This window comes from Daldinia caldariorum, assembly GCF_022478825.1.
Source record: "Daldinia caldariorum strain CBS 122874 unplaced genomic scaffold F4812scaffold_10, whole genome shotgun sequence".
Taxonomy (NCBI): Eukaryota; Fungi; Ascomycota; class Sordariomycetes; order Xylariales; family Hypoxylaceae; genus Daldinia; species Daldinia caldariorum.
This window is the reverse complement of record NW_025953046.1, coordinates 201,657-214,546: the sequence shown is the minus strand read 5'-3', so window position 1 is coordinate 214,546 and position 12,890 is coordinate 201,657. Positions and strand designations below refer to the sequence as shown.

At 47.8% G+C, this 12,890-nt stretch overlaps 3 protein-coding genes across 3 annotated transcripts; 1 reads left to right on the top strand and 2 right to left on the bottom strand.

The window, feature by feature from the left end:
- Nucleotides 1-315: 315 nt before the first annotated feature.
- F4812DRAFT_46815 (uncharacterized protein) lies at nt 316-2,824 on the bottom strand. The gene is made up of 6 exons (XM_047938748.1): nt 2,735-2,824; nt 2,572-2,677; nt 1,897-2,511; nt 1,325-1,829; nt 1,203-1,249; nt 316-1,068 (listed from the first exon to the last, which is right to left on the bottom strand). The coding sequence occupies exons 3-6, from the start codon at nt 2,099-2,101 to the stop codon at nt 635-637; spliced, it is 1,191 nt and encodes a 396-aa protein (XP_047789361.1). The 5' UTR covers nt 2,102-2,511; nt 2,572-2,677; nt 2,735-2,824; the 3' UTR covers nt 316-634.
- A 167-nt stretch (nt 2,825-2,991) lies between these two features.
- On the bottom strand, nt 2,992-6,937 carry F4812DRAFT_430938 (DNA polymerase family A-domain-containing protein). The gene is made up of 2 exons (XM_047934397.1): nt 6,581-6,937; nt 2,992-6,495 (listed from the first exon to the last, which is right to left on the bottom strand). The coding sequence occupies exons 1-2, from the start codon at nt 6,822-6,824 to the stop codon at nt 3,257-3,259; spliced, it is 3,483 nt and encodes a 1,160-aa protein (XP_047789360.1). The 5' UTR covers nt 6,825-6,937; the 3' UTR covers nt 2,992-3,256.
- Nucleotides 6,938-9,461: 2,524 nt separating this feature from the next.
- F4812DRAFT_465192 (MFS general substrate transporter) lies at nt 9,462-11,762 on the top strand (the record flags this gene model as incomplete). The annotated part of the gene is made up of 3 exons (XM_047938418.1): nt 9,462-9,768; nt 9,838-11,125; nt 11,288-11,762. 3 exons carry the CDS (start codon nt 9,462-9,464, stop codon nt 11,400-11,402), a joined length of 1,710 nt encoding a protein of 569 aa, XP_047789359.1. The 3' UTR covers nt 11,403-11,762.
- Between the last annotated feature and the right edge of the window lie 1,128 nt (nt 11,763-12,890).

Genomic DNA, 12,890 nt, shown 5'->3' with positions numbered 1-12,890 from the left:
AACTCACAATGCTTATTCGTTGCGGCGCAGTTCAAAAGAAGGTGTCTTAGGTAAATATTATTATTTCCACCGGACCACGCATTGGTCACGTATCATGTCCCCGGCCCTTCGTAGCCTATCACCCCATAAACAAGGCATATACATATATGCCCATGGTGCCCCAAAGCAAGCTAGTCGAGGTAGGATGGGGAAACGTACCTAGATGTGGATATCGTGGGGAATTCATATCCTACCCCAACATCCTAAATAAGTCTAGAGTCGAATGGCAAAGTCGTAGTTTTTATCTTTTAGGCTGATATCAAAAGTAGAAACCGGTCCGGCTCTCGTATGTAACATAATAAGATACGCGAGCCTCCAATTTTCAATCGTGATGAAGATAGTTGACCCATGATGAATGAGATAAAAGACTGCCTAGTTCCTCCTTACAGAGACGACTTGCGTAAGGTTGGGGGGCTAGTCTGTGTTATATGTCGAGGAACGGTAGTAGTCGTTGTCAAAACAGCTAGACAAGGAGAAGCGATGACTTAATTCAACTCAAAACAATTCTTCATTTGCTACCGAGGGTATAATATGCGCCCGCCATAATACAATAAAACACAGCAACGAGAATACTCCAATACAAAATACACATATCTCATACACCCTCCGTGCTCCTTTGAGACCCGTCATCTCTTATACCGTGGGGATGCCAGCCCGAAGCGTCCAGCAGCCCATATTCGTCTTCGTAATGAGAAGTAAGCGTCGAGCCGTTATACGCCAACACGCGACTCTCTCGGCCGGCAGGGAGTCCGTGTCCGCCGACGGCACGGTTTGGATACGGCCCGCTCGGTCTTCTCGTTTCTTCGGAGGAGTGGCTGTACGGGGGTTTCCGTACGAAAGACGGCCAAGTCGCTTCTTTGCTGCTACAGGGGCCGGTCCAGCCGGTCCAGTCCTTGACCTGCGCGTATGCTAGTTTCCAGAGCGGGCTCAAGGTAGCCACGCAGGCGCAGATGAGACCCGTGTTGATCTCCAGTATGCTCAGGGTGAAGCTGACGCCGGCCCACCACGTCCTATCTTCGGTTCCCACCACTAAGGAAAAGAATGAGTCAGCTAACGTCTAGTTAATTTCCAAGAGTGTGTGTGTGTCCTTGTTCTTAAGATAATTATGAATGGCTGGAAGAAATTCACAAGACGGTATAGAAGTTTAGAATAGCTGAACATACAATCATATGTGGCAATGCCCCAACGAGCGACAGCCACTGCCCAGGCACTGGAAGCTCGCACATCAGCACAGTTCGCAATACCGCAGATGGCATAACTTAGGTTAGGACCGTTAGGTACTCACGCAAACCCGCTACTCAGGACAAGGCTGAGACCGACTTTTTGCAACTTCGTCGCCACTTGCAATTTCCATATCATGGTAAGGGGCAAGATAGCGATGACCAGATCGCTCGCCATATTGCAAGCGCCGTAGAACGTGGCCGTCGCAATGCTATTAATGCAGTGTCCCGGCAGGTCCGGTTCCCACTTCTTCTTGATAGGGTGGCAGCCGAGGAACTCGGTCGTCAGGTTGCAGAACAGATAGCCCATGCAGAAGAACAGGGTGGTATAGCACGCCAACCTGAACTTCGCGTACACGCCGAAGAGCTGGACGTAGAGCAGCAGAAGGGCGCTCTTGAAACCCATCAGGCCGAGGACGTAGAACTCGGACGTGATGCCGATCCAGAGATAGTACCGCGAGTTGAGCTCCTCGTCGTACTGCCATGCGTGCAGGCCCATGCCGTTGTATGTTGCGATAGCCATGAGTACGGCGTGGGCGATGCAGACGAGCATGCTCAGCATCACGATATCTGCAATAATTACATTAGCCCTGACAATCCTTCTGCTAACAGGTATAGTTGAAGGTTAACACCCTACAGTCGTCGATGGTATACTTCCTAGTCCTTAGCAGATAGGTCCGGGTATAGAACCTCAAAGCGACGAAGGCAAAGGTGAAGAACGGCATGATGACCGCAGCGCGCCATATATGCAGGCCATTTTCGGCAGGCAGGTGGTCGGGCGGCGTTCCGTTGAAGTTTCCCGAAGGTGATGCGCGCTCGACAAAGGACGAGAAGTAAGACATTTCAGCCCTACCCGGCTTATTTTTTCAATGCCAAGACGTTAGGTACCAGGTAGGTTCGCGACGATGGAGATTCGACAGTTAAATTTGTGGAAAGATGATGAACCGGATTCGAGTTATTTCCAGTAGATTTCCTCTCTCCTCACTTTGCAAGGGCTCACACCCACGACGACATTGTGTTTTTGTTTCCGATAACTCTAGATAAGTTCCATTGCGAGGGGACGCGACGCCCGCATCGAACGGATCGGCGAAAGGAATATAGGCCTTGACGATGTTACACTGCTACTGCGTGATATTATTAGTGCTTACCTATGTTCCCTGTTCCCTATATTGAAGGCTGATGATGGTGTTTTGGACAAACCATTGGACGAAACATTTGCGACGAACTTTTTGATATAGGGGCTAAAAATAGTCTAAGACCTCATTAGGTACGGGTGAAATTACTGTGTGCCTGCTTTATAATTCATACGTACCCGGTCCTTATGTTAGGTAAGTGAGATACGTTGTAACAGTTGGGTAGCACTCAGGGGTATTTGCGTAAGTTAAAGGAGGTTACTAATAAATTAATGTGGACTTATACTATTATATACACGTTATCACAAGTACCTATGAATACTATAATAAGAAGAAACTCACTTTCATAATTGCTACCTAATATGACAAGTATTTCACCATTTGTATCACATCTTAGGTGGTAGTATACCTAGGCGTAGCAAAGGCTATAATCAAACAATTGACACACATTGCCCCTTCACCTCCGCATTTAGCTGCGCCTACCTAGGCTGCTAGGTAGTAGGTAGCACCACGTGCAATGGGCTGAGCGGGACGAAGCGGGATGCGGCGGGTGGCTAAGCCTAATTTCTCACAATGGGGGCCGTCATGGAATTACATAGGTACAACCCACCAAGTCGCAGTATTATTCGACTACCAACTGTTCAATACGAACGGTATATCTGCTCTTGCTATGGTACAGTAAATCCGCCAAAAAACGCCTTTTTAATACATTGCCCTCGCCATCCTTTTCGTGACTGCGCTAGATCATAGTCACAAGCCTCCTTATAACAGTGCCGTGACTACTATGTAATGAACAAAAAAGAGAGAAAAAAAATATGCCGCGCAAGTATTTGTATCGTACGGTACGGTACGCCACTTCAGATCTTAGGCCCGCCGTTGGAAATTTGTCTCCGAAGGCATGGGCTCAAAATCCCACTGGTCCGCCGAGTAATTTCGCGGCTTCGCGGTAAATTTTGCCTCGAACGGCCTATACATGTGCGGTATGAGCTGTGCCTGCGAGCTGTACGGGACTATCTTCTTCGGTTTGGGGGCGCTTAGTACTCCGCCGGCCAATCCGCCTCCAGAGTTCTTTTTCTGTTCTTTGAGGATCTCGCGAAGCTCCTGGTCGTCTTTCGCGATCTGCGCCTTCAAGAAACTGAGGTCCTTGGGGTCTTGCGAAGCATTCAACTCCTCCATCACAGATACCCTAGGCGTATATGGAATCTCTTCTGGCTTTGGAATAGGCTCTGCCGGGGCAACTTTCTCGTCAAGTTTCGCTTCATCTCCTTTTTCAAGTAGCTGTAAGATATCAAGGCTCTCGCCTGGTGGAATAGGCGTTGGTTGACTTGGTGTGACACAGTCCATGTCAACCTCTTTACGGAGAATGCGGTCAATATCGATCGCAGAGAAGTAAGCACACGCTTGTGGAAGGTCATTTATGCCGACCTGCTGCGCAAACATTGCTCGGGTCCAAAGGTTAGAAACCTGAAGAGCCATGGCCGCTCGGTATTTGTCTTCTTCTTTGACCAGATAGCGTATCTCGTCGTGCACACTAATGGAAAGTCGAGCAGCAATGTTGAAACGCCGAATCAAGTAGTCCATCGAGACAATTAGGAGATGCAGATAATCCACACCCGACGACTGGATGGCCCAGTTGATGCGAGAAGTGAGGTAGGCGCCCTTGCTAATATATCTAGTCAATAACGCTTCGGTAATACCAGCTCCTAGAACCGGCGTTCGTGGGCGTTCTTGTTCTGCAAACTCCTCAAGCTTGTTGAACACAAATGACTCCGTCCCACCCCTCCAGAAAGGCCGTTTCGAAAGTGTCTTCCTGGTTGTCTTGGTACCTTTCGTGGTGGCGTACAATTTGCCTGCAGTTTCCAACGTTTCTTCTTCCGACAGGCTAGGGTTGAACTGCCTGAGCAGGGTAGCAGCGAACTTAATTCCGGCTCCATATATCCGTCCGTAATTAAAGACTTTAGCATCGTTACGTGTTATGCCTAAGATGGATGCTGTGCGGGAGTGAAGGTCAGTTCCTGCAGCTTTGGTGCCTTCCAGAGTCATGAAACCAATGGCGTTGCCACCATGGAGCTTGAAGGTGGCATCTCCTATGACACTGGCAATCCAGAGTTCTTCCGAGTCGACATCAGCGCCAACAAAGCAATAACCTGGCGGTGCTTTGACCATTGCTTTCAACTCAGAACCGACCCTGTTCTTCTTCGCGTTGCTTGCGGTTAACCACGTATTCTCAACCGCTCTTCGTGTAATAGTGCCCATAGGAATAATTTGAGGGAGTATGTATCCAAGGTCGTAGTCATCGTTTGCGGTGGCGGGCTCTTGGTTTTCAATTTTATTCTTTTCGTATACCACCATTTGAGACATAATTCTGGCCTTAGCGCTGATCCAGTAAGAACACGAAGCGTTCATGTCGAGGGCCTCCTTCGCCAACGGATATTCTGATGATAAAGTGCCATTATCGAAGTATGGGAGGTAGCCTTTGGCCAAAGGGTTCACGCATCGCGTAGATGGGCCATCCTTATGAGGAAGCTTGAAATATATTCCAGTCATATCGTTCTTTAGAAATTCGTTAGTTTCATCCGAAAAGTCGCATCTAATAAGCTGCGTTGAACTATATTTCGCCATGTCTGAAAGGGGTACTTTGAAAGTCCAGCCATATTTGTCCGACCAAACTAAAGGATAGCCATCCCACGCAAGTCGGAGTAAAAGCGGCGCAATTCGAGTCCTGACCGTGAGACTAATATCCGCATCGAGTTTCTTGAACAGGTCCTTATACCATTTAGGCATCCCGGGTTTCTTCTGGCGAGCAGCAGGCCTCGGAGGGTCGCCTTTTTTCTTTCCCTTTACCATCTTGATTTCTTGGCCAGACCAGTCCAACTGCCTCAGCCAAGGGTCACTGCCCCATTTATTCGGGTCGTCCTTGGCCTCTAACGCCTTCTCTGCAAGCGAGACTAAACGCTCCTGGACACTATCAGACAGCCTGTGGTAGGTGGCTTCCGCATTTTGGATATATTCATCCCAGGACTTGTTTACGGGGAGGATAACCGAGGAAAGATGTCGTAACGCAGCGAAACTAACCGGATGAGGGCAGACCTCGAGGAAATGAGGAAATATGATCTTGTACACCTTGTGGGTAACGACCACGTCCGCCGCACAGTAATCTAGTAGCTCGTCCAGCTTCCCGAGGACACCCTCCCGGTCCAACTCCCCGAATTGGTCTCTGACCGCCTTGTCAATTGCGATGTTTAGATGGAACTTGGCAACATCGCGAAGGGAATTGATCGAGCTTCTCTCAACCCAGAGTTCTTCTTCATCCTCGCGGATGTTAGCTAATAGATTTACCAGCTCAATATTGTCTGTTTCTTTGGAGATCCTATCCCGTAACTCTCTGCTTTTTTGGTGCTTCATCCATGTCGGTCGCTGCTGCGAGCACATACCGTTGACCGCAACGTGTAATGACATGGTGTCGATAAATGAGTTCCTTGACTGTTTCAAATCGTATTCTTCAAGGATCCTCGCTCGATCATACCCAATATTGTGGCCGACAATAATACGTTCCTTCGTCGGGTCACCTAATGGAATTAGATGCCGGTCCGACTCGGATTCACCCAACAACCAGGGCGATAACCAAGCATACCAATTTGTCGGGCTCATCGCGCACGCCATAACAGCAAAAGAACTCTCCTTCCATAAGACCTCGACGTCGAAGGAAAGCATGTTAGCATCTGGGGCCTCAACCTTCTCAGGGTCCCTTCCGTCATCATAGTATTTTGTCCAGCCGCTTTGCCTTACCCACTGTTTTGGTCGCTCAGGTGCTTGTGCTTGTGTAAAGTCTTTCGCCATCTTAAGGTACGGGTTGGCGCAGTCCATACCGAGTTTATAGAAGTGTTCGTCCAGCGTTTGACCTTGGAGGGAGGGCACATCAAATTCGATAGGTTCAGAGCTGTCGGTAATCTTTCCATAAAGATCATGGCGGCGCAGGTGTTCCATGGAAAGTTCAACAAGTTCTGGTGGCGGTGGATTGTCGCCATTTTTGAAAACTTGTTTATAGATACCTAAACTAACTTGCTGTACGCCTATGTCGTTGAATCTCGCGCTAGGATGAGCTGTAATTTTGTTTAGAGGTCTATCATACCTGATTTGAAGCGGGTAGAAAAAAGAAGAGAGAAGCAAGAAAGATGTATAACTAACTAGTACGATTTTGCTTGTGCGTTTGTGAAGAAAGATCGTGGGAAGCCTGGGAAGCTTGGGGAGTTTGGGGTGCGGCGTTTGCGGTGGTTGTGCTGGTTGCGGTGGTTGCGGTGGTCTCCCACCTCAAATGAGACGGCAATGGGGACGGCCATGACCGACAAGGGTGATTATGCACCCGATTGGCAAACCGCACGAAGCTTGAAGTCGTTACGCTTCTTATGCGGCCCTTTGCAGGATGAAGCATCACTGCCGTCTATTGAAGATCATTTCGGTTTGGTAGGTTTTTTGAATGTATTGAAGAACTGCGAATCATGACGGAGGAATTAATTCTGATAGCGCGATGAAGATTTGATAAGCCGCCACAATTTTTTGCGGCAACAGATAATTTAGCCATCTATGTGGGGCTCTTTCCTGTAGCTGTGTAGTACTTATGTACAGAGCGGGACTTACCCCTCCCCCTCCCCGATTTTCCTTTTTTTCCCTCCCCATCCATCTCGTTTTTCCGCATCCAACGTTTTAACGAATATATTGACCAAAGTCAAATAATGCGTTTAGACAGCGCATTCTATTATCCGTTTATTCAAACTCATCTCGCACTCATCATGTATTTGCGCCCATGGAGATCTTGCTCTACCGTATCTTTGTGGCACAACTAATCTAGACGAGTAATGGACGTACAGCATAAGTCATCACGCACGGGTGTCTATTCACGCACCCACCCCCCCGATAGGTAGGAGGTAGCACCACCAGCTTATAGAAAAGGGATGGAGATTACTAAGTACTGCTTAATAGTTGGGTATCTTAATAAATTATTGAAATGGAGACCTCATTTGTAAAGGAAGATTCTGATATGGCGCCTGCGGAAAATGACGGATATTAGCAACCACATACATACGTGACCCTGGGGTTCTATGCGTCTGGCTCGTGACAGAAGTCACAAAGGCGCCCAGGCTCTAGTCGACATGGAATATCTCGGATGTCCTATTACGCATCGAGGGGTCACGGCATAGGATAGCTGCATCTCTCTAATGCAAAAGGGCAAAGCTCACTAGTAGACGTGTGCTACGTCGAGCGATAACCGACGACAAATTTTTCCGTCGTAATAAAGGTAGAACACTAAACGGAGGCGAAAAGAGCCAGAACAGTGCCATCGATATCTAAACCGAGAAAATGAGTATTAGTCATGGATCTAAGCCAACGCGAACAAATGCCAAGGCTTCGCCCCTTATTCCCAGCGTTGACGTACATAGTAGTTGTCCGGAGAGTCTAGAGCTTGGTAGAAGATGATGGAGATCTAATGCTGTTCATTTGTCTATCGTGAGAATCACGATTGCATTTCCCAATGGCGGCATAACCATTTGATAGAAAATCTGCAGCCCTAAAAAGTCGGTATATCAATCCTGATTACAAAGGAGCGATAGTCGTCTGGGGGGGAGGGGGGAGGGGGGAGGGAAATCTACCTTACACATCAAGACCTGTTTATATTTAATATTTACTCCAGTAAGAGCCCCCAAGTTTTAGTTGAAAGTGCAAGGTGCGAATTTATCTAATCGAAGGATCTAGAAGTCGTTAGTCTTGAGCTTTATGCTTGACTCCAGACTCCATAGGTCTCAACTATAAATACTACGATAGACTAATTAAACGTCTCGTACAAAGACATCTTAATAGACGCGTGTTGCGGTAAATTAAGTCGGCAGCGGAGGGACAGAACTTCCAACAGTTCGGTAGCTGGTAGATGGGGACATCAACCATAGCGGATGACGAATCTAGTCTCGCATGACGAAACCACGATAATATCGAATAGACCCCACGCTCTACGCCGTCGTTAAGCTGAACCAAGGTCAGCCCGACGATATACAACGTGCGGCCGCGCATCATAATAAGACAAATACCACGAGCTTGTGTACTAGACCTCTTCGGCCGCACGAACACATGGCTTAGGTAGGTAGTTTGCCTGCGACCACTTTGCCGAGAGGTCTCGGACCAATTTCTTCGCTGGCCGAGGATGACTGTCTTGTTCCGGTCTTGAGTCAAGACATCAGTGATGACATGCCTTCCGTTCCCGAAACTTTATCTTACGGGAAAAGGGGAAACAAAATTCAGTAGCAAACTTCAGTCCATAAGTTCCTGCTGTGAATATCGCATTTTCTCGTCCTCGCCAATTCCCCTCGTAGAGTTTCATCCGCATAAGAGGAGGTGCTGTATGTGCGTCCAGACGGTGACACGATGGTAGACAGCATTCCGCCTACTTCTACCTTCTCGTCAGCAAAAGCCGGAAAGAATGCCACTCGGACATTCGCAACAGCACTAGGGGCTTAGAGTTCTTAGATGAAAACAAATCCAGAAAAACGGATAAGGTAGCTCCTGTGCAGAGAATTCCCTGTGCTTCAGGTACTCACCCAGCTCGTGATACTAGTACGGGATGGTTGCACCAGATGGTGGAGTAGATTTTGAGAGAGGAAAGGGAGAGAGGGAGAAGTGTACATCGTTCCCGCCGTATGGCCTAGCACAGAGGAGCAAGAGGCAAAAAAGGGAATATTGCGTAGTATCGGCAGTTGAGAGAGTTAGATAGTCGCGTTCTACAGAGATCTCTCTGCCATGTTTTCACATAAGTCTCAGCTCTTTCCGAGACCCTATGTCGAGACTTAATAAGCGGGCAAAGTCCGACAAGGCTTTTTTTTTATACGAATCGATTTGATAATCCCCATCAGCGCCTAAGTATAAGGATGTCTATTTAGAACCCAGTATCGGCCTTCCATGGATTGTGGATGTATAAGTATGAACCTTTGGACTCGCCCTTGCTAGCCTAGTCTCCGATAATCAGACGGCGAGTCTCGTTATCGCAGCCAGTCATCACTATTATTCAGAATAGAAAAGCCTCATGGCTTCGAGTGTATTGCCGGGTGCTCTAGGACGCTATGAGGATGGATATAACAGGAAGGACAATGATGAGGACACAGTCCAGGAGTACAACACGCCAGAATCACCGAGCCGCGATGTAGATGGCAAGGCCTTATCGCCAAGTCTGAGAAAGGATGATTGTCAAAACCAGTCAAGTCTCGACAGCGACCTAGAGAGGAAGGATAGTGAAGGAAACCCAAGGGCGCATATCTTCCTCGGCAAACCTATGTCAGTTATTCATGAGCTGGCGTTTTTCGCCGTAGTGTCAACAGCCAATTTTACACCGCGTGAGTTCAACCCCCCAAATCTCTTTCCATTTTGAGTTATTCCTGATCCGACTCATCGCAACCAAATAGATTCCGGATTCCATCAAGCTCTCTGTATCCTTCGCCTCATAGGTTCTGATCTAGGAGCCACGAACCCGGGACAGCTCGTATGGCCTATCGCTGGATACGGCCTAACGGGGACGTTCATCTTGCTAGCAGGCCGCCTCGGAGACATGTACGGCCATAAGCTCATCTTCCTCATCGGAAATGCGTGGTTCGCGCTGTTCTCACTTGCCGCCGGTTTATCTATATACGCGCCTCGGCCCTACGCTGTCTTCCTTTTTGCACGAATAATGCAAGGTCTCGGCCCAGCACTGATAGTCCCGAACGCTGTAGCGCTGTTGGGAGTCACCTATGTGCCTGGGCAACGAAAGGCTATGTTATTTGCCATCTTTGGGGCTATGGCTCCAGCTTCCGCTATCATCTCTCCGGCGTTTACAAGCCTATTGGCATTGGCGTGGTGGCCCTATGCTTTTTTTGCTTTGTCCTTTCTACTGATCTTCACTACTCTCATCGGTGCTCTTATCATCCCCAATGAGTTGTCCCCGGAAAGAAATAGAGCTTCACCAGGAGGGTTCAAAGCATTGTGCGTTGAGCTGGATATCGCCGGCGCCCTAACAGGGGTCAGTGGCCTTATTCTTATCAGCGTTTCCTGGAATCAAGCGTCTGTCAAGGGCTGGCAGAACCCATGCATTCCCGGGCTTTTGATAACTGGAGCCCTGCTATGCGTGAGTTTTGTCTTTGTTGAGAAGTACGCCAGCAAGCCTTTGATACCACTCGAAGCCGTCAATTCTGGAGTATTTTTCGTCCTAGGCGCCGTCTTTTGCGGCTGGGGCTGCTTTGGGATTTATATCTATTATATCTGGGGATTCTATGAAGTCCTGCGTGGCGCGCCGCCTCTCCTAGCCACGGCGATGCATAGTCCGATCCTTGTCAGTGGCATTGCGGCAGCCATTACTACAGGTATCATCATTCACCGTGTTGGACCGGCGGTCGTGATGGCCCTCGCATTATTAGCCTTTACTGTCGGGACCACCCTCATTGCAACAGCCCCTATTCAACAGACGTACTGGACACAGACCTTCCTCTGCAACCTGATTATTACTTGGGGGATGGATTTAAGCTTTCCGGCGGCTACACTCATGCTTTCGGACTTGGTATCTAGCGAGCATCAAGGCATCGCAGCCAGCTTAGTTACCACAGTTGTGAACTATAGTGGCGCGCTTGCGTTAGGCGTTGCTGGAACCGTTGAGCTTCACGTGAATAACGGCGGAGTTACCCCCGAAGACATCTTGAAGGGGTATAGAGGAGCTTGGTAGTAAGTAACACAGTCATTTCGTCACTCCCTTTACCCCCTCTCCCCATTTTTGGCTTTGAAAGAATGAGGCTATTTGAAAAGATCCAATTCAGGAGTTACTATTTTAGAGTGTAATTTTGAACTCTGTACTTCAGACAGCTGCTGATTCTTCCTGGACTATAGCGTGGCCATCGGTCTGGGCATAGTTGGCCTTGTCTTATGCTTAATTTTCGCCTGGAAATTTTCGAAGCGCCAAAAGAAAGCTAAAGTTGAGGAGAAACCTCAGGTGTCTCTATGACATTGTTCAATACCTGGTGGTAGGACGGGAAAACACTGGCCCCGAGACTTGAACCGACCGGAGTTGATAGCGTTGTAATTAAAATTCATTGGCAATTCAAAAGGGGAGAGTGTCCCGATAATCCTTGGCAACGGAAAATAAGCCCTGTTGGTATGAATATTTTTTTTCTTCCGGCAGCTACTGTAACCGATGTTGCTCACGTTTCAAGCCGATAGAAGTGGCGTATACGGGACGGTGCGAGAAGAGTGAATAGAACAGCCTAGTGCGTGTCTAGTGACGAAGACGATGGCAGGCAACCACCTAAATGATCTTTCTCTTATTGGTATGATTGAAATGGATTCACTTACATAGTACATATTGTTTCATGCCTCGATGCATGTTATATCCTGCCCGGGTATGATACCCGCAGTCCACAGTCTGCAGTCTCGGGAAGCTGTGTGATTCGCTATTACCTAGCTCCTACAGCACATATGTTGAGAATCCAGTGTAGGTACGATCGACGCTTGATTGGAACTTAGGTATCACATACCTATCTAACCACTGTGGTCAGCACTCCGTTTGTACATAGACAGACATCCTTAGCCGGCTGCAAAACTCAGAGAGGCTTATGACAAGATGGATTCGGCCTGGATGCAGCAAGCCATGCAGTACCATGTCTCATTAGCAGATTTAAAACATATTCCTACGAGGAGGTGTATAGATAGTACTAGCCCTGCTTGTCATGTATTGTTCCTATGAGAGCTCCCCAAGACGTAATGAGTAAAAAGTCTTGGAGAGGATATGGCACATCTCCGAAGCTTCGAGATGCTGCCAACCAACCCTAACATAAATCCCTCGCGATGCAGTGCAGAAACAGGTAATAATTCTTCTATAGATATAGTGATGTGTAATATCATAGAAAGGGTTAAAAAAAAAGCCTGAAGCTGACGTTGTTACTGTCTTGTAAGTGGGGGATAGAGAAGACACAACAGGGGTAGCTTCACATTAACTAGGTACGCACCTCTTATAAGTTGTAGAATTCACTGCACAAGAATCAGGGTCACCATTGATGTACCTACATACAATGTATATCCGAGGTATGTATTCTGCTCCGTGTACGCCGTCACCAGTTGTCTCCGTCCCTGCTAAGAAGGCTGCTTGGATTGTCGTATGGATAAGTACTTAGATTTTGCTGGAGGAGGAATAGACAGTGCCCCCAGGTGGCTCCAATTGATGATGGTTCGACTAACAGCACCACACGGAGTATATCCAGTTGTGGATGCATGATCGTACCCGGCGAGGAATCAGATAAATAGCTACAGGTACCTAAGTCATGTAACCACTTGTGCAAAACCTCACATCATCCTCGTAATGAGTTTTTGATGAACAGCTTACTTTTTTCTTCTTTTTTCTTCTCTTTTTTGCCGAATTCTTAATTAAGCAACATAAAGAAAAGTGAGAGAAAGATAAACCAAAAGAAGCAAAATTACGGCCCTTCTTATCAGCAAC